The 25,924-nt window shown below is 49.3% G+C and overlaps 4 protein-coding genes and 1 non-coding gene across 11 annotated transcripts in view; 1 reads left to right on the top strand and 4 right to left on the bottom strand.

Annotated features, from left to right (window-relative positions):
- Positions 1-1,239, top strand: part of Tead3 (TEA domain transcription factor 3) — a 13,885-nt gene extending 12,646 nt beyond the window's left edge. For all 6 annotated transcript variants that reach the window (XM_048805159.1, XM_015487598.2, XM_015487600.2 and 3 more), the window contains one exon: positions 7-1,239. In XM_048805159.1, the coding sequence (XP_048661116.1) occupies positions 7-120 (114 nt within the window). In that variant the 3' untranslated portion in view covers positions 121-1,239. The remainder of the gene's footprint in view (positions 1-6) is intronic.
- Positions 1,240-2,800: 1,561 nt separating this feature from the next.
- Rpl10a (ribosomal protein L10a) lies at positions 2,801-5,217 on the bottom strand. 2 transcript variants are annotated; one of them, XM_015487597.2, is made up of 6 exons: positions 5,134-5,217; positions 4,834-4,908; positions 4,672-4,752; positions 4,180-4,328; positions 3,314-3,486; positions 2,801-3,001 (listed from the first exon to the last, which is right to left on the bottom strand). In XM_015487597.2, the coding sequence occupies exons 1-6, from the start codon at positions 5,136-5,138 to the stop codon at positions 2,831-2,833; spliced, it is 654 nt and encodes a 217-aa protein (XP_015343083.1). In that variant the 5' UTR covers positions 5,139-5,217; the 3' UTR covers positions 2,801-2,830. The 2 variants fall into 2 exon arrangements, with proteins under 2 accessions (XP_015343083.1, XP_048661119.1); XM_048805162.1 differs by lacking the exons at positions 4,672-4,752; positions 4,834-4,908; positions 5,134-5,217 and adding an exon at positions 4,417-4,632.
- Positions 5,218-6,795: 1,578 nt separating this feature from the next.
- Fance (FA complementation group E) lies at positions 6,796-18,740 on the bottom strand. The gene is given in 11 exon segments (XM_015487596.2): positions 6,796-7,354; positions 8,487-8,612; positions 10,187-10,253; positions 12,171-12,249; positions 12,420-12,543; positions 12,925-13,068; positions 13,357-13,425; positions 13,675-13,719; positions 14,429-15,047; positions 18,301-18,403; positions 18,406-18,740. Coding segments are annotated over 11 exon segments (1,590 nt in total). The 5' UTR covers positions 18,518-18,740; the 3' UTR covers positions 6,796-7,252.
- Positions 15,482-15,554, bottom strand: Trnaa-ggc. Its single transcript has one exon. It is a non-coding gene; the product is annotated as a tRNA-Ala (tRNA).
- A 2,972-nt stretch (positions 18,741-21,712) lies between the features above and the next one.
- LOC125617509 (probable E3 ubiquitin-protein ligase makorin-1) lies at positions 21,713-24,813 on the bottom strand. Its single transcript, XM_048805719.1, has 5 exons — positions 24,689-24,813; positions 24,304-24,539; positions 22,265-22,368; positions 21,949-22,121; positions 21,713-21,827 (listed from the first exon to the last, which is right to left on the bottom strand). Exons 2-5 carry the CDS (start codon positions 24,404-24,406, stop codon positions 21,713-21,715), a joined length of 495 nt encoding a protein of 164 aa, XP_048661676.1. The 5' UTR covers positions 24,407-24,539; positions 24,689-24,813.
- Between the last annotated feature and the right edge of the window lie 1,111 nt (positions 24,814-25,924).

Here is a 25,924-nt window from a genome sequence, read left to right as displayed (position 1 = left end):
CCCCAGGTGGTCACAAGCCGAGACTCCCAGGAGACCCTGCTCGTCATTGCTTTTGTCTTCGAAGTCTCCACCAGTGAGCATGGGGCCCAGCACCACGTCTACAAGCTTGTCAAAGACTAGGGTGTTCTCTGCGCCTCCTCAAGGTTGCAAGATGAGCATCTTTTCCACACACCTGCCTGGCACCCCCAGGAGTCCAGGTTGAGAACTCTTCCACCTGCCAGGCCTCAGGCCCTGGACCCAAGAGGCCTCCCCGCCCATCCCTGGCACACACACTCCCTGCCACTGTTCTGCGCTTTAATTGTGGGAGAAGAGAGGAGGGCTCAGTAGTGGGGCAGCTTGCCCAGGGCACTGACCACCATCAGCTGGTTCTGTGGGGATGGAGGACCCCCTCAGGCTCCAGTGTGTGGCTCCTGGCCTCCAGGGGAATGCGATGGGCAAGGTAGAATGGAGACCCAGGGAGGCAGCCTGCAGAGGGGGAAAGAGCATCAGGTTGGGGGCCTGGTTGAGAGGGGCCCATGTTTCTTTGCATCTCCTGTGTGCCAGGTCTGAAGCCAGGCTCCTTATGTGTGGCCTGTGCAATCCTGACTCTGCAGCTCCCAGTGGGGGATGGGTAGAGCTAGAGCCCAGGTTTACTTCCTGGGGGCTGGTCAGTGGTGGGTCTGTATGGGAGTGAGGAGTGGAACTGCCAAGGACTGGTGGGTTGGGGGTCGGGATATAGTACCTCCTGCCAGCATTCCCCACTATGGGGAAGTACCTGTTTGGACAGGGCAGAGAGGCTCCTAGGTACTCCAGTCTGCAAGCCAGCCAGTGGCACCAGAGCCTCCATGTACCCTACAGGGTAAGCCCCCTGCTCAGATCTTGCCCTGGGCAGCAGCTTCCCAGTCCCGTTAACCCTTCCCCATACCCAAGCCTCTGAGAGCTGGTGGACTGTCCCCCAGCCACCTTCACCTCTGGGTATTTATAAGTTTCATATGAAGTACTGTGCCCCTTCCTTACCACCACACCACCTTGCCCGAGCTTCCTGAAGATCCTCACAGTTTGCATATTGCTCAGGCCACCTCCAAATCCCACCTAGGTTTTATAATGTTTATTATATATATATATATTTTTGTGTATTTTTTAAATCCAGCTGTGATGGGTTATATTATAAATGTGGTTCTGGGCTGGGGCAAGGCCCTCAAGGCCTAGTTCCTGCTCAAGAAAAAAAAAAAAAAATTAAAGTTATTTGTTTGTGGGTCAGTTGTGTTCCAAATCTTACTAATCCTACTCTAGAATTCTAGCCTGTGAGTTCATCTGGTCCAACCTCAAATTTATAGATGGGGTTTCCAAACTGAGTCAGGTCCACTGAATAGAAAGACTGCCTGTCACTTGGATGGGAGTGTCCCTGGAACTTCATTTAGACACCAGGGCCTCCTGGAGGCAGGTATTCATTTAGGGAGGACCCATATGCCTGGCCTAGGGGTGAAAAGTCATCCCTGGATGCAAGATCAAGGCTCTTAAGAAATGGGCCCTAACCTTTTCCTATTCCTTTACTAGCTTAACAGCCAGAAGAGGAAGGAGGCTCTGCCCAGTACCTTGCAACAAGCTTCATGCTCATTCCCTTTACACTGTAGTTAGCTATCTTACCAGAAAGCAGGAGTTATAACTTACTCAAAAAATGCAGGGCCAGGGGCTGAGGGTATGGCTCAGCTGTAGAGCACTCACCTTGCACGTGCAAGACGCTGGGTTCAATCCTCAGCACCACATAAAATTTTTTTTTTTTTAAATGCAAGGCCTGTAATCCCAGCAGCTCTGGAGGCTGAGGCTGGACTGTTGAGTCCAAAGCCAGCCTCTGCAAAAGTGAGGCACTAAGCAATTCAGTGAGACCCAGTCTCAAAGTAACAAAATTAGCACTAGGATATGGCTCAGTGGTTAAGTGCCATGAGTTCAATACCTGGTATCCCCTCCAAAAAAGCAAAATCTTGGGTGAAAACTTCATTTTTCAGTTCAATGACAAAGCTTGTCTCAACTATAGCATTATCCTTTGGATTAACCTTTCAGGTCAAGTACACTGGCCTTTACTCCCAGCTACCCAGGAGGAGCCTGAGTTTAAAGCCAGTGTGGGCAACCTAGGGAGACACTGTCTCCTCAAAACCACACACACCCTGCATAAGGATGCACTGATTTTTCTGTTTACCAAAGTTAAATGAAGCAGATCCAAGACAAAGGTTAAACCAGCATAAGCATTTCTGCATCAGCATTGGATGCTGGAGTCAAGTACTGTAACAGGGAAGGTCTTAAGGCTAGGGAAATGGTTGAGCTGCCTGGAACAAAGAGCTTGGAAATTTCCACATTCTGACTTCACCCACTGCTTGTTCTACAAAGTTATCACCAGAATCCAGCAACTAAAATTCTGTGTTATTTGTATTTCCCCAGACATTTACCTTTCAATTTAGAACTCAAAATACAGGATCCACAAGATACTAAGGACTCTACAAAGGGGGCCCTGGATTCAATCCTCAGCACCACATAAAAAATAAACAAAATAAAGGTATTTGTCCGTCTACAACTAAAATACATATTTAAAAAAAAAAAGTTTCAATCTTGTCAGCAACCCTACTATCACATACTCTAGGTATGAGGGCTCAAGACTACATGACTTTGGTGGCAGGAAGGAGAGTGCAATCCATAGTATGGTACCCAACTAACTGCCCATCACCAAGGTGACAAACCATACACAACTAGCTACCAATAATCCTAACACATGCAACTATCAGCGCAGAAAACAGAGTCCATTTCTAATCACAGGCAGACTAAGAGATGGTAGCACTAGGATTTATTAGGATGTGCCTTAATACAGGCGCTGGGGCTTGCCCATGGTGCTCTTGATGTATAAAGCCCGGACATTCTGCCAATTCTTCTTGAGCAATGACACCAGGAAGTTGACAGCCAGGTGGATGTTATACACAAGCTCATCATCTGTCATCTTCACATGACCAACAGCAACAGCCAGACATAGCACCTGGATGGAGGGAAGAGGGTCAAGTAAGGTTAGTAAGGGGTGGCCAACAGCTTATCCCTCCTCCCACAGTGACCCAAGGAGCAATACTTGGATTCTAGACTCCAATGAGTAGAATGAAGCTTTCTGAATAGCTCTGACTAGAGCTATTCAGAAAAGAAAGCTTCATTCTACTCAGTTCCCCTGCTGTCAATATCCTGTGTTCAAGGAAATATGAACCAGAGTTCTGATGGGCTCTGTTTAGGCTAGATAAAACCTGAAATTTAAAATTCTGCCAACACCCCTCACCCATGGCAACAGACCAGACTGCATTACCTTCTTCATCTGAAACTTGATTGTGGATTTCACCTCATCAACTTTGGCCACCATGTTTTCATTGTGTGTCAGCAGGGAAGGGAATTTGCCAGCCTTATTTAGGCCTGGACCCAGGATTCGTGGAATCTGCTTTATCAAGGACTCTGAGGCCAAAAAGGCATCATACTTCTTGGCTGGAAAAGAGGAAAACTATTGGCTGCTTAGGTCCTAGACAAAGAGACTGCTAAACATGGGTGTTAGGGTCAGAAAAACACCTGAATCAACCACAGAAATGAACTCCAATCCAAGCAGCCCCTTGCCCCCAGCCCCAGGGACCAAGTCTTTTCAACCCTTCAAATGCCCATGCAGTATCTAGCTCCATCCTCAGAACTGGTCCTGAAACCTCGCTTCAGAAGACCAGAATGACCCCAAATCCATGGCACAGTGCATGCAAAGCACTCTCTACTCAAGATTGCCTGGGTTCAAATTCTTCCTCCTCTCTTTCTAGCTGACAGATGACAACTGAGGACATCAGTTTCTTAGCTGTAAAACAGATCTAATACCATTGCTTAAACAAATCCCAAATCACAGCACCTGGGCTAGTTGACTTAACTTCACATGACACTATCTTCCATAATCAGGCCGAGTATGTTTTCATTACAGTAAAATCTCACCTCCTAAAAGCCAAATGGCCACCTTTATAAAATCCTAACCCTCCAAATATTAAAAGAAAGTCCACCAAAACTAACTAACCAAGTACAGCAGTCCTTACTTTTGTGATCCTGACTGTGGTCATTAAAAAACCCAAATGGCAGAAAAACCATTCTACCACCATCATATCCCTCCTAGAACAAAAAATATAAATCCAGGCTGGCTGGCTGGCTCACCCAGCTTCTTGACCAACTTCTTATTCTTGTTGAGTTTCTTCAATGCCTCGATGTCCATGTGGGGGATATCCACAGCCTTGGCCTCGTCACAGTGCTGCTGGTCCCCCAGGACGCACACAGAGAACTTAGGGCGGGGAGTGGACTTAAGCCTGCATTTGGGGGGACAGAACAGGTCATGCCCAGCCCTGGGCCCCAGGGGCAGGTGGAGGGGCTGGGACCGAGCACACGCGAGCTTACCCAGAGTCTCCACATTCACCAACAGCCAGCCTGGCTTCTCAGACTAGCCGGCGGGCTCGGCCAAGGCCTCCCCACGCCTCCCCTCATGTTTTACGACCCAGGGTGGGGGTCCGCCCAGCCGCCTGCCCGGGGCAGGGCGCCTGAACTCCCCTGGCACGTCAGTACGCACGGGGCCGCCCGGGCTCGGCGAGAGCCTCAAAGGGAGCAGACGGGCGCGGGGCACTGAGGGCCGGGTGGGGTCAGGACGGTGCCAACCTGACGGTGCCCGAGAAGCGCTTGTCCTTCTGGGGATCATAGTTCTTCAAGCTGATCTGCAGCTCCACCGTTTCCAGAAACCTTAGAGGAAGGGACAACGTCACCAGCGGCCCGCTTCCCACACCACCCGGAACCTGGGCTTCCGGGGAGGCCCGCACTTACTTGCGGCGCTTGCGCTGGTTTCCGTGCAGGACTTCCCGCACCGCCTCGTACAGGGTGTCGCGAGAGACTTTGCTGCTGCGGGAGAGAAGCGAGCGCGCTCAGGGCCGGCCCGCCACCCACTAGCGCCCCGGGCGTGCGACCCAAGACAGGATCCTCCGGCACCGCATCGGGCGACTGGAGCCCAGAACCTGGCGGGAAAACAGGCCCGCAAGCCGACCCGCGGTAAAGATGCCCCATGGTGAAGTCAGCCCGGCACCAAGAAATGCGGATGAACGCGGATGGCATTCTGATGGTACTCACCTCATGGTTCCTCGCGCCGCAGTAACAGAAAGAGGTTAGGGCAATTTGCGCACGCGCAGAAATAGCGGCCCTGCTCTCGCGAGAAATGTCGTTCCCGCGGACTACGTCCAGAACGCAGTCCATAGGCTCAACCCAAAGGAGCGCCGCTGAGTGTCGCCGCTGGGGGGCGCCCGCGCCATACAGCGGACCCACCTGAAATGTCCCCATTGGCCAGCTGCTGCCAGGCTCTTAGGGAAGGCGCTGAGTCTGAAACAGCTCAGAGACCACTTCTGCTGACTCCCTGATAAACCTTACCTGACCCTTGTCTTCCAAGACAATCAGGTGAACTATATTTTCATTTAAGCCTTTGAATCTGTTGGTCAGGGAGGAAGCCTCAAGGTAGCTAGCCCCGCTGGCCTGCTGTATAATGTCAACTACAGTGATGAGAGTAGCCCAAGGAAATAATTATCTCTGCTGTTGAGATTTGCAAAACTGAAAAGCATCTCCTGACTGTGAAATTAGGATCGTGCATCCTTTGGTCACAAACCTCCACCTGTGAGAAGGTACCCACCAGTCTGGGATCACCCATTTCCTATATAAACTGTCCCTAAACTAGCCTCCCCACAAGAGAGAAGTGAGAGCTCTCAGGGCTGTGGACGAGAGTCCTATCTTCTTGATTAGCTGGTTTTTCAGTCAACTTACTTTCTTCCATACCTTGCCTCTCAACTTAGTAACTACAATGCAGGGAGCAGCCAAAGAGGTCCAGGGCCTGGGGTTCAGTAGTCACACATACTGGGTACAGTACTGGTGAAGGCCACTGCCAGCATGCAATTCTGGCATGTTTGTCCCCTAAACACCTGCCCACTTCCTCCTGCCCTCTGCCTCAACTGTTATTCTCAAAACAGGGCTTTAGGGTTGGGGTTGTGGCTCAGTGGTAGAGTGCTTGCCTAGCACACGAGGCACTGGGTTTTATCCTCAGCACCACATAAAAATAAATAAAGGTATTATATCCATCTACAACAAAACAGGCTTTATCCCTAGCCCTGACCTTCCTCTCTCATCATCTTGCTTGAATAGTGGTTTGGGGCTTCCTAGGAAGCTGTGGTCAGGGAAGTGACCAGAAAGTTCTGTTCTTGGTCCTTCAATGCCAGCAGCTAGGAAGATACTGTAGTGAATGTTCACTTGACAGCTGACTCAGTAACATTTACACGTTCAAAGTGTTTTCTGTAAACAAAGGGCTTAGCTAGGTGCCTTGGGAATACAAAGATGTAAAACAGGCTCACAGCACTGCCTACCTTTAAAGTATGTTCTGTCCTCTTCTCTGCCCACAGCAGTACCCCCAGGACCGCCCGGCCCTTGTCAAATGTTATTGGGCCCAAACCCTTTCCCAACTCTGGCCTGAGATACTCCACCTTTTAAGTCCTCATTTCCACCACACCCCTGCCCAGTGGTTGCTACATGCCTCACCTACTGTGGGGCTGTGGGTGGTGGTGGGTCACATATTACTGGCCCACAGGGAATGTAAATTAATGAATTTCAGAAAAAACACTCTACATTGTTCCCCTCATAAGGAAGAGGAAGCCTCCTGTTACTGAGCAGGAGGTTGCAGGGAGTGGGGGATGGCTCAATTGTACCCAGAGTTACTTGGGAAGGTAGGCAGGCACTGCTTCTAATAAGACATCATTAAACCACCTGCTTTTTATTAAACGCTATTGATAATTTATTCAAATTAGAAAACAAAGACAGAGGGTCATAACATACCTGAGCCTAAGAGAGCTGTGCTGAGCACAGAGGTGGCCCAGGTCCCCTCCAGCACTGTGTGTCTATCATTGACCCCACTGAGCATCGCCATTGACTACTTAGGCCTGTCAGAAAGTTTCCATTTCTGCAGCCTCAGAGGTGATGAGGAGCAAGCCCAGGGCCAGCAGCCCTGGCAAACAGTTCATTCAGCCCCCTCCCTTCACCCCAGAGCTCTCCCTCCTGACTGGGTAGCCTCTGCAGCCTGGAACAGGGAGGCAGTTGGTCAATCTGGATCGGTGGGGATCAGTCTGAGGCAAGGAGTCAGGGAGAGGTGCTGAGGGCAAAATCTCCTTCAGGAAACTGGTGTCAGAGCTCTAGGAGGTGATCCCTTGCTGGATGGTCAGTGGCCCAGATGTTTCAAGGAAGCCTGCAGGGACTTCCTCAGGAAGGTGGTGTTGGACTCTAGGACCATGGCCAGGTCCAGCTTCTGGGCCTCAGTGATCTGCGGAGGAGGAAGAATCATGTCAAGATTCCAGCGACTGGTCCTTCCCCTCGCCTCTCTACCCCAGGGGCCCTGTTTAGGAAGGAGAGAGGAAGCCAGGACAAAGGACCAGAGGAGGAAGAGCAGGAGGCTCCTGAGCGACCACACCTTATTATTTCACCATGGTTAGCCAGCCATGGATCCAGGTAGGTCTAGAATCAAATACTAGTTGCACGACTTACTAATAAGTTAAATTAACAGCATTAGGCAAGTGTTGGGGGCTTACATGCGGCAGACCTGCACACATTCCTCCGTAGTCCTCACAGCCCTCCCTTTTACAGATGAGGAAACAGGTTCAAGACTCCACTGTGGCCGCCACCTTCCTTTGAGACCTGCTGGTGCAAGTCCTGACAGCTTCCAGGCCTTTTCCAATCCCCACTCCTCAAGGAAACCAGGGGCTTCTTTATAATGCAAATGTGACCAAGTAACTCTCCAGCTAAAGGCCCTTAGAACACTCCTGAAGCCCCACATGGGGCATTCCTCTTCCGTGAGCTATAGAGGGTCTGGAAGCCCCCTGAAATTATGCAGCAGAGTCATGCTCGTATTTTCACTTTTCTGGGAGGATCTATAGTAAATTTCATGAAATTAACAAATAGGTCTGTGATCTCCAAGAAAAAGGTAAAATGCCAACAGCCAAGAACTAAAGCCCAGTCCCTGACTTACGGCGCCCCCTATAAAATGCTGCCAGTCCTGGCAATGTGACCTTGTGTAAATGACTTTAATCTTTCTGAGTCTCCATTTCCTCATCTATAAAATGGAGCTCAGACACCATGGCATGTGCCTGTAGCTAGATTTGCCACTTGTGTTGATAAATCATAGTAACCACAATGCAGTCCCTCCCCTTGAGCTGACCCTGTCCTCCAATCTCAGGCTAGTGAACAGGAAAGACATGATAAATAGTTAACTGTAATATCTGGCTCAAAGAGGTGTTAGCTGGATGAATAAACCCTAAGCAGTCCCATTTCTCAGTTCTGGACTTGAACTTGTGTTTCCCTGGCAAGTGTTTTATTCCTTCGAAATCTGAATACCGTCATGGCAGACCCAGAGCAGCCTGGCCAGTAGGACCAGCTCCGGTGGCCCTATCAACACTCACATGAGCCTGGTACTTGGTCATCACCGTCAGCACGAGCTTGGCATAGGCCAGGGAGGTGGTGGCTGTCAGCCCCTCTTTACAGAGCTTCTCCATCAAGACACTGAACTTCTCTGGGGTCATCTCTACCTGCACACATTGAGAGATGGAGCAAATCACAAGAAAGGCCTGCGCTCTTCACTCAGCTTCTCCTGGACTCAATTCCTAACTCCACTATTTCCTCACGAGGTGACCCTGGGCAAGTAGCTTAACCAAATGCTATAGTTTGGGTCTGGAATGTCCCTTAAAGGCCCACGTGCTGAAGGCTTGGTCCCCAGGGTGGCACTACTGGAAGGTGGTGGAGCCTTTAGGAGGTGGATCCTAGCAGAAGGAAGCTCCGTGACTTGTGGTGGGCCATGGAAAGGAACACTGGGACCCCTGCCCCTCCTCTCTGTCTGTTTCCTGGTCACCGTGAGGTGAGCAACCTCCTCTGCCACATGCTCCTGCAGCCAAGATCTATTGCCTCACTACATACTCAAAAGCAACTGGGCCAACTATGGACTAAAGCTTCAGAAACCATGAGCCAAAATAAACCTTTCCTCCTTGTAAGCTGTTTATCTCAGACATTTTGTCACAGTGATGGAGAACTAAGCTTCAGTTTCCACATCTGTAGCATGGGGCTCAAAATATCTAACTCTGAAAATTGTGAGAAAGATAAATGAAATAATGCACACAGGATCTGAGACAGGTCTCAGAAAATGGTAGCCATTGTTGCAAAGCACCAAGGTGAAATCAAGGATACACAGTTTGCCTTGTGGCTGAAGATATAAAGGAGTGAAAGATCCCAAGGGACACTGCAGTGCTTCATAAAAATTTAATCAATACTATGCATCAGGCACAGTTCTGAGCACTTTATACCAATTACCCCATTGAAACTTTATCCCAGTCTCATAACTCTCCTTTCTTGGGTCTGAGGTTGTGGCTCACCTAGGGCATGTGAGGCTCTGGGTTCGATCCTCAGCACCAAATAAATAAATAAATAACTCTCCTTTCTTAAAAGAGGAAACTGAAGCATAAAGAAATGTCAGCTTTCCAGGCACAGTGGCATATGCCTGTAATAACAGTGACTTAGGAGCTTGAGGCAGGAGGATTGCAAGTTCGAAGCCAACCTCAGCAACTTAGTGAGGCCCTTGGCAACTTAATGAGACCCTGCCTCAAAAAATAAAAAAGGCTGTGGATTTGGCTCAGTGGTTAAGTGCTCCTAAGTTAAATCACCAGTACCAGAAATAAGAAAGAAATAAAGAAAATTTATGAACATTAGAATCTATTACCTATTCAAAACTTAAGTTTACACATACATATCAAAAAATCCTGGGGCTGGGGTTGTGGCTCAGATGTAGAGTTCTCACCTGGCACGTGCAAGGTGCTGGGTTCGATCCTCAGCACCATATAAAAATAAATTAAAAAAATATATATATATTAAAAAAAAATCCTGTCCTAGAGCCCCAAGCTTATTAGAGGTAGAGCTAGATGGACCACATGGTCAGCTCTGCTCCCAACCTTGCGAGCTGCAGGGCTCTCCTCCTGTCATGGGGCACCATGCTGTAGGGTGATTGTCCTGCTTGCCTCTCACCACTGAAAAGACCCAGAAACCCAGGATCCCTCTGTCCCCTGTAGCACTGCAGCATTTCTCTGCCCTCTTGCCTCCAAGGCGGTCTGCTCACCTGCCGCTCCAAGAGTGACTGCAACACCAGGAAAGTCTCCTCCCTCCAGGACAGCTCTAAGATCTGCCTGCGGAGAAGTGGCCCTGGTGAGAAAGGCCCAACTGCTCATCAAACCTGAGTTTTTACTGCTCTTGTTATTTTGGCAGGGCAAGGTTCTGGGGCCAGCCAAGATCCCTGCCAACAGAGTAGTCAGAGCCCTGTGACGTGGGCAGTAGCCTCAGCAGCTGCTGCTGCAGAGCCAATACAACCCAATGTCACAACCCAAGATCCCCAGGAGCTGACGGTGAAGGATACGGTAGTGTGATGGTGAAAGGTGTTACGGTTTGCATCTGAGGTGTCCCCCAAAGCTCCGGTTAATGTAGGAGGTACATGATTAGATTACCAGAGTTGTGGTTGTGACCTAATCAATCCATCCTAATTTGAATGGATGAAATGGGTAGTAACGATAGGCAGGTGGGGTGAGCCTTTGGGGTTATTCGTCTGTAGCACCTCCATCTCTCTCACTCTCTGCTTCCCAGTAGCCATAAGCTGAGCAGCTCTTCTCCATCATGATGCTCTGCTTCACCTTGGGCACTGAGCAAGGAAGTCGGCTGAGCATGGAGTAAACCTCTGAAACCATGAGCCAAAAAAAACTTTTCCTCCTCCAAGTTGGACTTGCTGGGTATTTTGGCCACAGCAACAAAAATCTGATTAATATAGTTTCCTACTAAAAAATAACCAGGAGTCAAGAGTGCATCTTGAGAACCAAAGGTGAAGGAAACTCAGAGAGGAGGAAGGCGACACTGTGGGATGACACAATAGGCCTCATGGAGCAGGTGGCCTTCCCTGCAAAGCTCCACCCACGCCATGGCCACTCCAGCTGCACTTCCTGTTCCACTGCACAGCCCTCCCCTCATTTCAAAATGCAGCACGTCACAGTGGAGACTTGTGGCTTCCTGAGTGGGCAGGCTTGGTTCATCCCACTTGTTGGCTGGGTAACCTTTTGGCCAAATGCCTTAACCTCTCTAAGCACTTTTTCCAGCTCTCAGGTGGCAGCACTCCTGCCTCACAGGACTGAATGAAGTATATGAGACTCTAAAGCACAGAGAAAATGCCCAGTGAGTGGCAGCTGCTATTATTTTTGAGGCAGAACTCTCCTAATTAGCATTTTGTATTTCACATCTGTGTCCAATGAGGTCCGTCTTATTCATTATTTCATGTCTGTATCAATTTTAATACCCCAATTTAACACTATTTTAATATCAATTTTGAGCACTTATTAGATGCCAAATATTGGGGCTGGGGTTGTGGCTCAAGCGGTAGCGCGCTTGCCTAGCATGCGTGCGGCCTGGGTTCGATCCTCAGCACCGCATACAAACAAGGATGTTGTGTCCGCCGAAAACTAAAAAATAAATATTAAAAAATTCATTCTCTCTCTCTCTTAAAAAAAAAAATTAAAAAAAAAATAGATGCCAAATACTGTGCTGAATTCATTACATTCATCATCACATTTGATATCTAGAAAAGTCCTATGAAATGAATATCACCCCCATTTTTCATATATGAGGAAACGAAGGATCACAGAGGTGGAGTTTGAGTTCATGTATCTAAATAAAAAGAGAGGTTAAGATTTGAAGCCATGTCTGACTGCAGAGCCACGTTCCAGCTAGGCCATGAAGCACTCCAGAGCAGGGACCTGCCTCTTATCTGCATTCCCAGGGCACTTGGCATGGAGCTAGCCCCACACCCCACAGAGGCCACTGTGGGGAGAAGAACAGCAACCCTGGGCTCGGGAAGTGCATGGGAAAGTGAATGGAATGGCAGTGTGCACAGGCCCATTGGTGGAAGGCATGAGGCAGGTTCAAGCTGGAGTGACAGGGGCACCAGCTACACCACATCCTGTCTTTGAGGCCCAGGGTCTGGTGCCCAGCCGGCTGCCACCTGGAACAGGCCTGGCCTGGGGGAAAGATGGGAGTGGGGGCAACATGGAGTCCTGCACACTTACCCCAGCATTAGGCCCTGTGTGTCCGGCTCCAGGGACTCGTCCTTCATTAGACCACACAGTAACTCTGTTTGAGCTGGACCTGGGCCAGGGAGAGCAAAGGGGAGGAGGTGGGCCTGGGGGGAACAGGATGCCTGTCACCGCCAGGGAAGCAACAGGTGTTTTCACCCACTGAACACTCAACTCCTACCAGCAAAGGGTGCTGGGCATAGAGGGCAGAGGTACCAGGTCTGGGGCTGGTTCTAGAATTACCTATGCCTGGGGCCTGGAGAAGAGGGACAAGGAGGGCGCTGCAGACGGGGTAGGTGTACTTGGCACAGAATGAAGTCAGGGCCGTCCTGAGCAGCCGGGAAGCAGAAGAAGTCAGGGAGAGGATCTGCAGCCAACAGGGAGGAGACAGTAACTCATTTCTCTTCCTTCAATAAATGTTTATCTGAGATATATTTCAGATAGTGATACATGTTGTACAGGGAAAAATTACAAGATCTTTTATCTAGGGCTCAGGGGACCTATTCAGTGGAAAGACACATAGCTTCCCTCTCCAACTCCCAAATCCCCTCAATCAGCTTCTGAAAGAATTCTGAGGCCCTAGAAGGAAGTTAGATGCCAGGAGACCCACGCCCAGCCTGTTGAGCAGGGCCCCAAGCTGCCCAGCAAGACCAGGCGCCTGCATGGCCAGGAACACCCTCTCCCATGCAATTCTCTTCCAGGGCTCAGACATTCTCCCCATTGTCCTGGGGGCTACCAGTGAACCTACCCGTTCAAGAAAGAGGCTCCTGGTCAGCACAGTGGCACTGCTGAGACTGAGGTCTGGGGACAGGGCCAGCAGCCAGGTGCAGAGCTGCAGGAGGCCTGCTGCTGAGAGCTGGGGGAGCTGCAGCTGGACACACAGCAGCTCCATCTGCCCAAGGACAAGGGGACACACGGGGATGCTTAGTCTAACTCTGCTAGGCTGTCACAAGCCAAGTGGGCAATCAAAGGGGCAGAGCAAGGAAGCTCCAGGACAAATTAAGGGTGGGCGAACTGGCCTATAGGAAGGAATCGAGGGCTCAGAAAAGCACTCAGGGTGACCTACCCGAGAGATAGAGAGGGCAAGATTCCCTTAGGAGGTAAGGAAACAAAAGTTAAAGTGGAAAAAGGTGGGGGGAGTGGCCATAAACTCAGAGACAAACAGTCTTTCTGGCCTCACCTGGCTGGAACTACACTCATGGAAAAGTTGCAGCTCACTTGGTGGGGCAGCCTCTAACCGATCCATTCCCTGGGGAGGTAAATCCCGTTAGGGCTGGCAGAGCCCTTGATGACAATTCACTGAGGCCACCCCTTCAATTGGTGATGGCCTGTCTATTCTCGGGCCAAGATAAGCCTCAGCAGTGACCGTCCTCAGACCTTCCCTCCAACCCCACCCCCCACCAGCCTGATCCTCAGTGTGCTGGGGCTTCCCGGGGCATGGCTGAGGTCTGGGCAGAGGTGGAAGAAGGGCTACAGTGAGTAGGGTAGGGTCAATCACCTCCCTGAAGGTCTTCAGCAGCTGCTGCAGCCTGGGCACCTGGTCCTGCAGAGGAGAGTTCAGTCACTACCCAGTCCCAGGTCCCTGCCCCTGGTCAGCAGGGCACCATAGTGTATGCCCATAATCCCAGCAACTCAAGAGGCTGAGGCAGGATTGCAAGTCTGAGGTCAGCCTGAGCAATTCAGTGAGACCCTCAGTAACTTAGCAAGACCTTGTTCTCAAAAAAAACGAAAAATAAAAAAGGACTGGGAATGTAACTCAGTGGTAAAGCAGCCCTGGGGTCAATCACTGGTACTGGCATGGGGCGGGGGAGCCTGTTAAGTGGGAGCTAGTGGACAAAGATGAGTCAAGAGAGCTAAGAACATGAAGCCTCTATCTTGCAAAGTTCCTAAGAATCCAAACCAGATAAGGTCCATGTAAAATCCAGTTGTCCAGACTTATTTTCTCTCCATCCAACACTAATGAAGTAAACCCGGCCCTGGCTGATAGGGCAGATATGATTCCCCTTAACCCCTAGGACGGGTGACAGGGTGGCCCCAGAGTCTCTTGCCTTGCCTGGCACCCTTTTACAACTCCATGTTACAGATGGTTAGAAGTGTTTCCCACCGCTAGTAACTCCCTCCTTAACCCTCTCCATAAGGCTGGGCAGGGGGGACTCCCTCCTCGTAGGCCTCCATCCCCCTGCTCCATGGATCCCAGTTGTGAAACAGCGTCCCAACCAGCATGGATAAACCCTGCCTCCCCACCACAGTACCTGGACAGCTTTGGGCAACTTCATGCTTGTAGCAAGACCCTTGGCTTCCTCCAGACTCAGGCCAGCCTCACTGGTCTCAGCTCCCACATCCAGCTGGTTCTTAGTAGGTGATGTGGTTCCTCCATCACCCAGGGATTCCAATGACTGGTGTTCAAGACTCTCATCCTTGTGATTTTCTTCCCCCTCCCAATCCCGGGACCTTTTGGGGGCCCTCTCCCCCTCAGGACTGGCAGGCTCTTCCTCTGGCTCCTTTCTGCGTTTCCCACGATGCTGTGAGTTCCTGTCCTCCTCCTCCTCCTCTTTCCCTTCAGGGTCTGCAGCCTGGAGCAATTTCATCCTCCTGCCCTCCTGGCCCAGCTGCCTACACAGGCCTTGGAGCCGTCTCTGGCACCCTTCGGACAATGGAGAGGCTCCCTCAAGAGACACTCCAATCCCCAGATCCCTTTGTAGCAATGTTCCCAGGGATTGGAGCCAGGCATCAGGAGCAGAGACTGAGTCCTGTTGGGCAATCCGCAGCAGAGAGAGGAGCCTGCTTTCAGGCAGTGACGGCCGAACAGCCATCAGCAGGGACATCAGATTCCTCCGGCATAATGTGGGCAATCGCAGCAACAGTGGTTTCCTGGGTAGCAGAGGGAGAGCAAGCAGTCAGAGTGTCTTGCTGGAGGAAGCTCAGGGCAGATTAGGGCAGGCTGGGGGCACAATGGCAGAGGACAGATGGGAGACAGACATCAGCACCTGCAAGAGTTGGTGTGGATGGAGAGAGGACAGCATGAGTCATTGGCAAGTGTTCACTGAGCATCTACTATACACCAGGCCCTGCTCTTAACCTCTTGGATATCTCCTATTTCAACTAAGAAATTAATGTTGGAACTTATTCTGTAAGATTATGCTTCTGGGCTGGGGTTGTAGCTCAGTAGTAGAGTCCTTGCCTAGCATGTGTGAGGTACTGGGTTTGATTCTCAGCACCGCATATAAATAAGTAAAATAAAGGTCCATTGACAACTAAAACAACAACAAAAAAAGATTCATGCTTCTTCTTGTTGCTGCTGTTGTTGTGCAGTGCTGGGGATGGAACCCAGGGCCTCATGCATGCCAGGCAAGTGCTCTACCACTGAGCCACATACCCAGCCCCAGGCTTGTTTTGTATAACAAAGAAAAAAGTCTATTTCCATATTTTAGGTCAAAACAATACTACCAAACAACACTCCAGGATGCTGTGTAAGCTGTCCTGAAGCCCCACCTGGCAATCCCCTGGAACTGTCAGGGTTACTTATCCCACTATCTCCCTTGTTCCTGTCACAAAACTGTGAATTACTGAAAACCAAAGGCAGAGTCTCCTTCCTCTGGGTACTAGTATCGCCTAGGTGAACATTTATTGAATGAATTAACTTTCTGAGAATAAGGGTACAGAGATAGGCAAGGGCTGCTGCGAACAGAGAAGGCTTCACAGAGGAGGCAAGACTTCAAACAGAAGGAACCATCAGATAATAATCTTCATTACAACTTTAGTTTCCAAACAGTATTCACAGAAGCAATGGGGGAGAGCAGGGTGGGAGTCTTTTCTTTTGGAACCCTGGGGTAAGGGCAGAAGGAAAACTCCTTCCTGTAAGCACCCAGCGTTCTCTGATTTAAACACTATCCTCCCATGCCCTAAAGGCCCATAATGCAATGTGGTGGTCTGTAATTTTGCAGAGGCACAAATCCAGACCCTGTGTGACTTGAGGCTTGATATGGCAAACAAGTCATGGCTGCATCTAGCCTACCCCCTATCATGCCTGAGCTGCTCCCTCTGTGCGACTTTGCAGGGCTTTATGTCATATCACACAGAGGTTCTTGGCATGAGAGGAAAAAAAGCAAACTTTCACTTCTTTGTGGAAGATGCAATGTGGCAGGGCATAATGGCACATGCCTGTAATCCCAGCAGCTTGAGAAGCTGAGGCAGGAGGATCACAAGTTCAAGGCCACCTTCATCAACTTAGCAATACCCTCAGCAACTTAGCAAGACCCGGCATCAAAAAATAAAAAGGGCTGGAGATATGGGTCAGTGGTGAAGAGCCCCCAGGTTGAATCCCTGGTGCCAAAAAAAAAGGGAAAGAGAGAACTACAGGAGAGAGAGAGAGAGAGAGAGAGAGAGAAAGAAAAGATGGTTAACTTATGCCAGGATTATTCTTGGGAGTAGAGAGATATGGAAGACCCTACTCCAAGGGTCTGTGGTGCCAAGGGATCCATGGCATCTTGTTTAGTGCCATGAGCCCCTTCTCTGAATGAGGGTTAAATACATTAAACAAAATACCTAGGATTACAAAGGAAATTAAGTGTACTGAAATATAGTTCTATCCATGGGCCCTAGGTTAAGCCTCTTGCCCTCCCTTACTGTATCCATTAAAAAGGCAGAGAACTGGACAAACATTACTATACTTTTCAATTTAGGGATTCAGACAAGTTATCCTGACCCATCTCTTCCATGAAATTAAGCACATCTGTAATCCCAACAACTGCAGAGGCAGAGGCAGGAGGATTCCAAGTCCTAGGCCAGACTCAGCAACTAAATAAGACCTTGTTTCAAATTTTAAAAAATAAAAACCAAGAAGGGTTAGGGATGTAGCTCAGAGGTAGAGCACCATTGGGTCCAATCTCTAGTACTACAAAAGAAAAAAAAAGTTCAAAAAAGTATGGGAAGGCTATATTAGAACTCCTACCTACTTATCTAAAACAAAAAATTACACAGTACAAAAATGTAACATATAGTTTGCTCTCCATATACCAGTCTCCAGGCCAACTTTGGGGAACCTGGCCCAAGAAAGGAGGAAGACCTGTACCACTGGAGCTGAAGATGGGTTGACACCTCACTCTGCATTTTTGTGTGTTTGAGTTAACTATGCTACTTAAATGCAGTTAAGATCTGTATTTCTTTTTTTTTTTAAACATGAATCTTCACACAATGGACAGGTGGCTTAAAAGGATAGGATGCCTGCAAAGAAACTAAAGACCAAGGATGAGGCCAGTAAAGGAAGCACAATCAAATAAGAAAACGGCCATGCAACACTAGAAACTCATAGTAGGAATTCCTTGTCAGCCATGAAAAGAGGTTATGAAAAAGTCCAAAATCATTCAAAAAACTGGAAATTATCAAGAACACCAAAATATAGATTTGTAGTTACTATTCTCAAGGAAAATGTTCTTTCTTGCCTGAAAGTGTATATCACTTTGAAAAAAAAAAACAAGTAGAAAGCCACCAAAATTAGCAGATGTTTATTCCATCACTTATCACATCTATTTTAAATAACTATTTCTGCCTGTAATCCCAGCTACTCGGAGGCTGAGGCAGTAGGATCACAAGTTCGAGGCCTGCCTTGGCAACTTAATGAGACCCTGTCTCAAACAACATAAACAAATAAAAAAAGAAAGAAAAAAGAACTGAGGATGTAGCTCAGGGGCTAAACGCTGGTGAATTCAATCCCCAGTAGAATACATTAAAAAAACAAAACAAAACAAAACAAAACTATTTCGGTTTATTTTATAAGGTACATAGGTTAACAATCGTGTGCACTTCATACGTAAGTTTATCTATAGTGAAGGTATACATTCTATTTTTCTTAGAAATGAAAGTATACAGTCAAAATCTATTTAACTCTACTTATACTCATTTATATACGCCCAACAGAAGGGGTGTCTTAGTATCCAGTGTCCAGCACTGCCCGGCACACAGTAGGTGCCCAGTGAGGGGTGCCACTCCTCCCAGGCTGCGCGGTAGCGCGCCCTCGCGGTGGGCAGTGATTTAACCTCTGTGCTCAGTCCCCTCCGCAGTAACAGAGAGGAAGCGACCGTCGGGCCTCTGGTGACTGCAGCGGGGCAGTAAGCCGCGGACTTACAGCTCCAGGCGGGCGTCGGGTCCCCAAAGGACTGGCTCCTCTTGGCACAGAGCCTCCAGGAAGCGGCCCCAGTCGAAGGGCTCCCCACCGCGGCGACCCAGCGTCCGCGCCGCGCCCCCTCCGGCCCAGCCTGCAATGCCTGCAGCAGAAGGCGGGCGGGTGCTTCCAAGGACGCCCAAGGTGCGGATCCTTCATCCCCAGTCCCAGGGGTCGCCATCCCGGGCGCAGGTGCCGCGCCACCCTACTCCCCTCGCTCTAATTAAGGCCTCAGCTTCGAGGCTGGCCCAGACGTGACAGCGCCTCCTCCAGCGCGGGACACTACACAGACACCGTCTCAAACTCGAGCGGTTCCCGCGCTGAGGAGCAGGGAGACGAGGCGGGGCCAGGGTGGGAGGCGGGGCGCGAGTGCGGACAGGAAGAGGCGGGTCCACAGATTGCCAGGCCGGAGAGTAGGTGTGGCGCCAATGACGGGGCGTGTCCGCGGGCGGGGCTGGGCCAGAACGGGCGGTTGGCTTGTGGGCGGAGCGCGTCAGAGCGGGATCTTAATGGGGCGGGGCTTAGTGGAGGGGCGGATCCTCGGGACTGACCCTAAGCTCATCTTCTTCAGTCACCCGCAGAAGCGGTGGGGCAGAATAGAGGCCCAGAGGCTGGGGCTGTAGATCAGTGGTAGAGTGCTTACCTGGCTATGCTAGCACCTGGGGCGGACTCCCCAATACCGCAAAAAGAAAAAGGGAAATTTATGGTATTTACCCTGCCATTTAATTTCAACCAAGTCAAATGCTGCCCCGTTTGGTGTTTCAGTCATCTACAATTATTTTGTGAATCTTTCAAAGACCAAGTAGCAGTCTTGCCTTGATTGTCTATAGGTGCCAGGAGTGGCGCCACCTTCCACTTAGAGGATGCAAGAGATCACTAAACTCCTCTAGGAGTAGGAAGAGCCAGCCCTCAGCGCCCCATAAATCTCCACTTTGGGAGCCAACTTGTACTGTCCGTCCTCCCAGCTCTGGTGCCACACAGATCCATTCATTCAGTAAGTGTTTACTAGGGGCTGGGGTTGTGGCTCAACAGAGCACTCGCCTAGCACAAGCCAGGCGCTGGGTTCCATCCTCAGCACCACATAAAAATAAAGGTATTGTGTCCAACTAAAACAAAATACTAAAAAAAAAAAAAGTGTTTACTGAGCACCTAGGAACTGGGAATACAGGGGACCAAACACAGGTCATTGCCTTCATCACTGACATACAAGTGAAGAGAGAAAGCTAAATAAGTAAGCAATAGAATGTTTGTGATATAGAACTTTCAAGAAGCCAGATACAGTGGTGTGCACCTATAATCCCCGCGACTCTGGGAGGCTGAGACAGGAGGAGATGGCAAGTTCAAAGCCAGCCACAATAATTTAGAAAGACCATCTCAAAATAAAAAATAAAAGAACTGGAGGTGTAGCTCACTGGTAGAACACCACAGGTTCAATCCCCAGTACTAGAGGGGTGGGGGACAGCACAGAAGGGAATCAGGGTGAGTAATCAAGATGTGGGTCAGGCCATGAAGAACCAGGAATCCCTGCCAGCCTCAACTATAATCTCACTCCCTACTCTACAGCTCCCGCACCAAGATCTGCATCTAGCCAACTGGAAGGAAAATGGGGTTAAATTCTAAACAGTTCAAGGGCCCTGGGAGATCCCAAGATCCTTTCAAAGACTTTGTAAGGTCATAAAAGTTTTCATGATGTTATTTGCCTTTCTCATTTGTCTCCTCTTATGTGTGTACAGCAGAGACTTCCAGAAGCTAAGTGACAGGTGAAAGTATAAAAGATTGAATGAAAGAGCAACCCTACTCCCCTTGGGGGTGGGGCTGGGCTATAAGCAGATCATTCTTCAGATGCACAGTGACAGTTTAGGTGCATTTTATTAGTTTTCTTCTAAAATCCTACAAAAGAGCAAATTAAAAGCCAAGACACTGGCAAGCAGGTAAGAATCCTTTCTCACTCCAGAAGCCATCCTCCATTCCTGTGTCCCTCAGTTGTGTCACTGCTGTAGTTTACAGGGGTAAAGGGTTGGCTACTTTTGCCTACCACTAAACCCCACAGGGGAAAGAACCACCAGCCCTTCCCCTCGTCCCATCTCCTCCAGCCGATCCTGGTGTAGCAAGCCATAGAGAACTGTTGAGACCTAGCAGGAGTTCTGAACCTCAGAGAGGCAGAGCCAGGGCACAGTCTGTGAAGAACATATCCTCTTCTGGCTGGGTGGCCCCTTAAGAACAGTGCTGGGCCCAGTACCTGGAACTAGAGAGAAAAATTATTGAAAACCCATCAGCTTCAACTGTGATTGTCCTGGAAACAGGAAGCTCAAGGCTCACGTGTGAGCTGGGCAGGTTGGACACAGCACAGTAGTGTAAGCACAGGCACCATCCACACCAGGGAGCTCAAGGCTCACATATGAGCTGGGCAGGTTGGACACAGCACAATGGTGTAAGCACAGGCACCATCCACACCACAGACATCATACAGAGGTTTACAGTTACCATGGACATTAATTATACACCATGACCAGGAGCCTCCCTGATCCCATGTCCCTACTGTTATCACCTTACTCCCAGAGACCAGTTGAACACTGTCAGGCCAAGGAGGACCAGAGACCGGGGTCTTAGCTGGAAGCTGGTGCAGGTAGATGCAGTCAGATTTGAAGGGGCAGCGGCCTCTCCCCCTCATGAAGAACCGGCAGGGGATCTGGCTGTGACAAAGTAGAGGTAGATAAAGACTATCATCTCCAAGCTCTGTTGTTTCAGGAATAAGGAGCTCTCTAGGCTGACACAAGGTTGGGCAGGTTTTACCTAGCATCCCATCTAAGCCAGTACCGTACCAGTGTAGATTTTACACTTCTTCCACTCTCTTCCAGCAGGTGGCAGTGAAGTATCTTAAAGGGTATCTAATTTTCATTTTCAAGGGCTGCCCTTCAGTACCCTTGTCAGCGACCCCATATTTTCAAAGATCATCAAAGCAAACAACATACATTCATATCAATGTATTTTCCTGTCTTAAAAAAACACATTGAAAATAGCTAGGCATCGTGGCACACATCTGTAATCCCAGCTACTCAGGAAGCTTGAGACAGGAGGAGCACAAGTTCAAGGCCTGCAACTTAGCAAGATGCTAACCAAAAAAAAAGGACTGGGGATGTAGCTTAGTGGTAGAATACCCTTGGGTTCAACCCCCAGTACCTCTAAATAAATAAATAGATAAATAGATGAATAGAAAGAGATAGAAAATTAACCCTGCTGCCATCTCAGACCCTGTTATTAAACAGACTTGCTAAAATTATAAAAACTGGTCACAGCCTTTTGGGCCACTTCTGAGCTTCCAGTGTTTGAGGATCCCAGGCTGAGAGCCACCTCCCTCCTCCCCACCCCGCCGGCCTCACCTGGTCCAAGCCTTGAAATTCCTGATGAGCTGCTCCTTCTTGGGCCCCTCGCCCACCCAGAACTTGTGGGGAATCATGTAGCTGGAATGAACTCGGCACTGGGGACAGGCCCTGCATAAGATAAGTGGGGGTTGAATGGGGGGGGGCAGTCACAAGCCCACAGGCTGGCCTCCTGGTCCATGTCTCTGTGGGCAATTCCCTCCCTCCCTGCTGGCACCTGCATGACACTGACTTGATGACATTCAGCGGAAGGTTCTGATGGTTCTTCCGCCAGGTACGGAGGCAGCCCAGGCAGTGAGGATGGGTACAGTTGGGCAGGATGCCAAACACCCGCTCAGCTTCCGGCTTGTCCCACACTTTATCCATACAGATGCCACACACCACATCCCGACTGTCCTGCTTTCCCTGCAACCACAGATGGGGTGAAACACTTGCCCACTCCTACCCCCCAAACAGCCCCAGAGCCTTCTCCAGTCCCCTCCCCCAGAAGGTCGGGGCATCCCCAGAGGTGCAGCAGCAGCCAGTTTCTGTCATCCCTTCCCTGCTACCTGCCACTCCTCAAGGTCCAGGCTCTGAAGTGGGGCTGTCAGCTCCGGGAAAGGGTGGGACTCTGGCTGAGAGTCCTGGGAGTGGCTGAGATGCCCGCCAGCAGCTGTGGGGAAAACCGCATCCATTCACCCACTGATGTAGCATGCAAGGTTCAGAGCTGGCCCCAAACCCTGCCCCACGTAGTTCAGAGTCCAGTCCTAATCTTATTTTAAGATACTGGGGATCAAACCCAGGCGCACTCTACCAAGGAGCTACATCCCCAGCTCTTTTTATTGTGATCAGAGTCTTGCTAAGTTGCCCAGGCTGGCCTGGGACTTCAGATCCTCCTGCTCAGCTTCCCTAGTAGCTGAAAATACAGGTGTGCACCACTGCACCCAGCACTAACAATGCTTAATATTCATTGCATAATGAATAACATTGATAGCACTGGATATATGCTTTGATAATGTTTTAATTAGCTTTTTCATCGTTGCTACCTAAAGACCTGATGAGAACAATACAGAGGGGCTGGGGATGTGGCTCAAGTAGTAGCGGGCTCGCCTGGCATGCGTGCGGCCCGGGTTCGATCCTCAGCACCACATACAAACAAAGATGTTGTTTCCACCGAAAACTAAAAAATAAAGTTCTCATAATCTTCTCATCTCTGAAAATTCTCTCATTTTCTCACACATGAGCTTTTGAGGGACACCTCACATCTACGGGTTAAACATTAAAAGATATATTAGCTTAAAATTTGAAATTTTAAAAAGTTGCTTTTACTTTTTTTAATGTGGCTACTAGAAAAAATTTAATTTTACATGTGATTTGTAAGATGGTTCAGCCATTTTGGAAAACAGTCTAGCAGTTACTTTAAATAGTAGACATAGCAGGTCTCTATTCCCAGCAACTCAGAGAAGCTGAAGCAGGAGGATCACAAGTTCAAGGCCAGCCTGGGCAACTTAGCAAGATCCTGTGTCAAAATAAAATAAAAGGGCTGGGGATGTAGCTCAGTGGTAGAGCACTCCTGGGTTTAATCCCTAGTGTATGCGCATGTATGGCAGAGTTGATATGAGTCAGCAATTCCATTCTGAGGGATACACATAAGAGATATGAAAATATGTCCACACAAAAACTTAAACATGAATGTTCACAGAAAATAATACCTATGATAGCCAATTAACAATCAAAATGTCCATCAGCAGGTGAATGGATAGATAAGATGTATTCTATCCCTACAGTAGAATGTTATTTGGCCACAAAAAGGAATGCAATTCTGATACATGTTACAACATAAATGAATCTAGAAAATTCTAGGCCAGTGATCATTTATGTGACGTGTCTACAATAGACAAATCTAAACAGAGAGAAAGTAGACTAGAGTTTACCAATGACTGGGAAGGGGGAGGGTAGATGGAAAGTGACTGCTAAAGGGATTCTTCTTGGGGTAAAGATAATTTTCTAAAATTTAGATGGTTATGTTTGCACAACTCTGAATACACTAGAACACATTGAATTGTATTAGTGAATTTTTTTGGTTTGTGAATTGTATATCAATAAAACTGTTACAAAAAAAATGCATCTGTGCCATATATTGCCTTTGGACAATGCTAATTTGGGGTAATCATTTAAAAATAACCACTACCACTAACAATTGTTGAGTGTTCCTTTATGCCAGGCACTAAGCACATCATTGCCCTTGAAATGACCAGTGAGGTAAATAATTGTCCTTTTTTCTTCTTTTTGTAATTGCACTTATTTACAGGTATCAGTGTCCTTTTGAAGATGAGGAAACTGAGGCCCAGAGGTGAAGCAACTAGTCCAAAATCACACAGCTACCAAATGGTGGAGTTAGCATTTGAAACCAGTTGCTCTGCCTCCACAGGCACCATGGGATTCTGCTTCCAAAACACAGAGCAAGGGAACCAGAGGACAATTTCCCTCCAGCTGGGAATCCTGAGGAAGTTAGAGGGGAAAGGAAACAGAAAGTCTGCTCAGAGGCAGAACAGGAACCCTGGTGTCAGATCCCACTTTATCCCACCTGCATCCCTTGATGACTCACGTGATGGAGACAGAGACAGAGGTTTCCGGGAACTTCCACCAACCTCCCGCAGATCAGGCTCCATGTCCCAGTGGGGATGAGGCCAGGCCCAGCCTATGGCCATAGCAATGGAGGGCAGGTGGGTGGGCTCCGAACCCCTGTGGGTCAGTCCCAGCTGGGGCTCCAGAAGAGTGACGTGTGGCTCTGGGTGGTGGTGGCCCCATTCTAGGGGCACGGGGGGTCTCAGGTTCTGATAGCTGTATGGGGAAGAGAGTGAGGAGACAGGAATAGCCTCTAGGGCTCAGAGCTAGCTCAGCCTGGAGGCTGAGTAGAGGAGACTCAAGGAGGACACAGTCCACAAAAAGGGGTTCTTCCAGCATCCCTGCCCCCAGCCCCTCACACTTACCTGCATCGATCTTGGTAGAAGCAGAAGCCCCGATGGAAGTACCTGCAGACTTGGGGCACCTTTCTGTCATAAGCACGGCAGCTGGACCCCCAGTGATCAGCCCTGAGAACAAAGTTTCTAAGATATTGCCTGAGCCGTGCCCAGCTCCATTTTAGTTCCTGCCTTTGTGATCCTTAGAGAGGCTGCCATGGCACAGGGAGAAGAACCCTGGCTCTGGAATTGGTCCTGTGTTCAGAACTACACCTGGGGGAACTTGGAGAGTAACCTAACTTCTCTAAAGCTTAGGTTCCTCAAAAATGAGGTAATAATACCCACCCCCCACAGGGTGGCTGAAAGGGCTTAAGGTTTTGCGCACTGCCTAGAGCAGGTGCTCTGTGAATCACCATGGTTATGATTATTTCCTCCAAGTGTAGAGTCTGTGGGGTCTGGAGTTAGAATCTGGGTTCAAATTCTCGGGTACCAGGGCTGGCTACCAGGGCTGACTGGGTGTGAGCCCGCACAGTCACAGGGGGCCCTACATTGGCTTTAATGCTCTGACATTGCTATCTTGAAATTAATAGTCGTTTTTGAATAAGGGACCCCCTCATTTTTATTTTGCACTGGGTCCCACAAATGATATAGCAAGTTCTGCCTGGTACCACTATGTTTTGGCTGGATAAGTTTGGACAAGCTGCCTCTGTCTCCTTGTTAGTAAAATGAGGGCAATACTAGTACTGACGTCAGAAACTAATGTCAGGTTTGATTGAGACCATCTATACAGCAGCTGGCACACAGCCAGCCCTCAGGACATATTTGCTGGGATCACTCCTACCCTCAGCATCAGCATCATCCAGGGGCTCTTGAGGTTAAGGGTGGGAGGGGAAGAGGAGGAGGAGGAGGAGGAGGTGGGCAAACTTAGAACCTTCCTAAGCATCCAGGCATAGGCATGGGTCAGGGGCAGGTTGGGGTAGAGAGGACCTCTGCTCCTGTCACACCCTGCCTTGCTCAGAGGGGAATGAGCACCCATCAAGTGGCCAGGGGAGCAGGCATGGGGACAGAGGCTGGCTGGGCAGGAACGTCTCACACCTCTGACCAGAGTGCACCCAAGAGCAAGGGTCTGGCAGAGAAGCTGGCAGAGGGCAGGAAAGGCAGAGATGAGTACCAAGGGGCCGGATGGTTAGTCTTGTGGGCCTCCATCTATAATAAGGTGATGACCCTTTCTGTTTGCCTTGGACCCTGCCCAAGGGGCTCATGGGA

This window comes from Marmota marmota, unplaced genomic scaffold, assembly GCF_001458135.2.
Source record: "Marmota marmota marmota unplaced genomic scaffold, marMar, whole genome shotgun sequence".
NCBI lineage: Eukaryota > Metazoa > Chordata > Mammalia > Rodentia > Sciuridae > Marmota > Marmota marmota.
The sequence above is the reverse complement of the archived record's forward strand: the minus strand, read 5'-3'. Positions and strand labels throughout refer to the sequence as shown.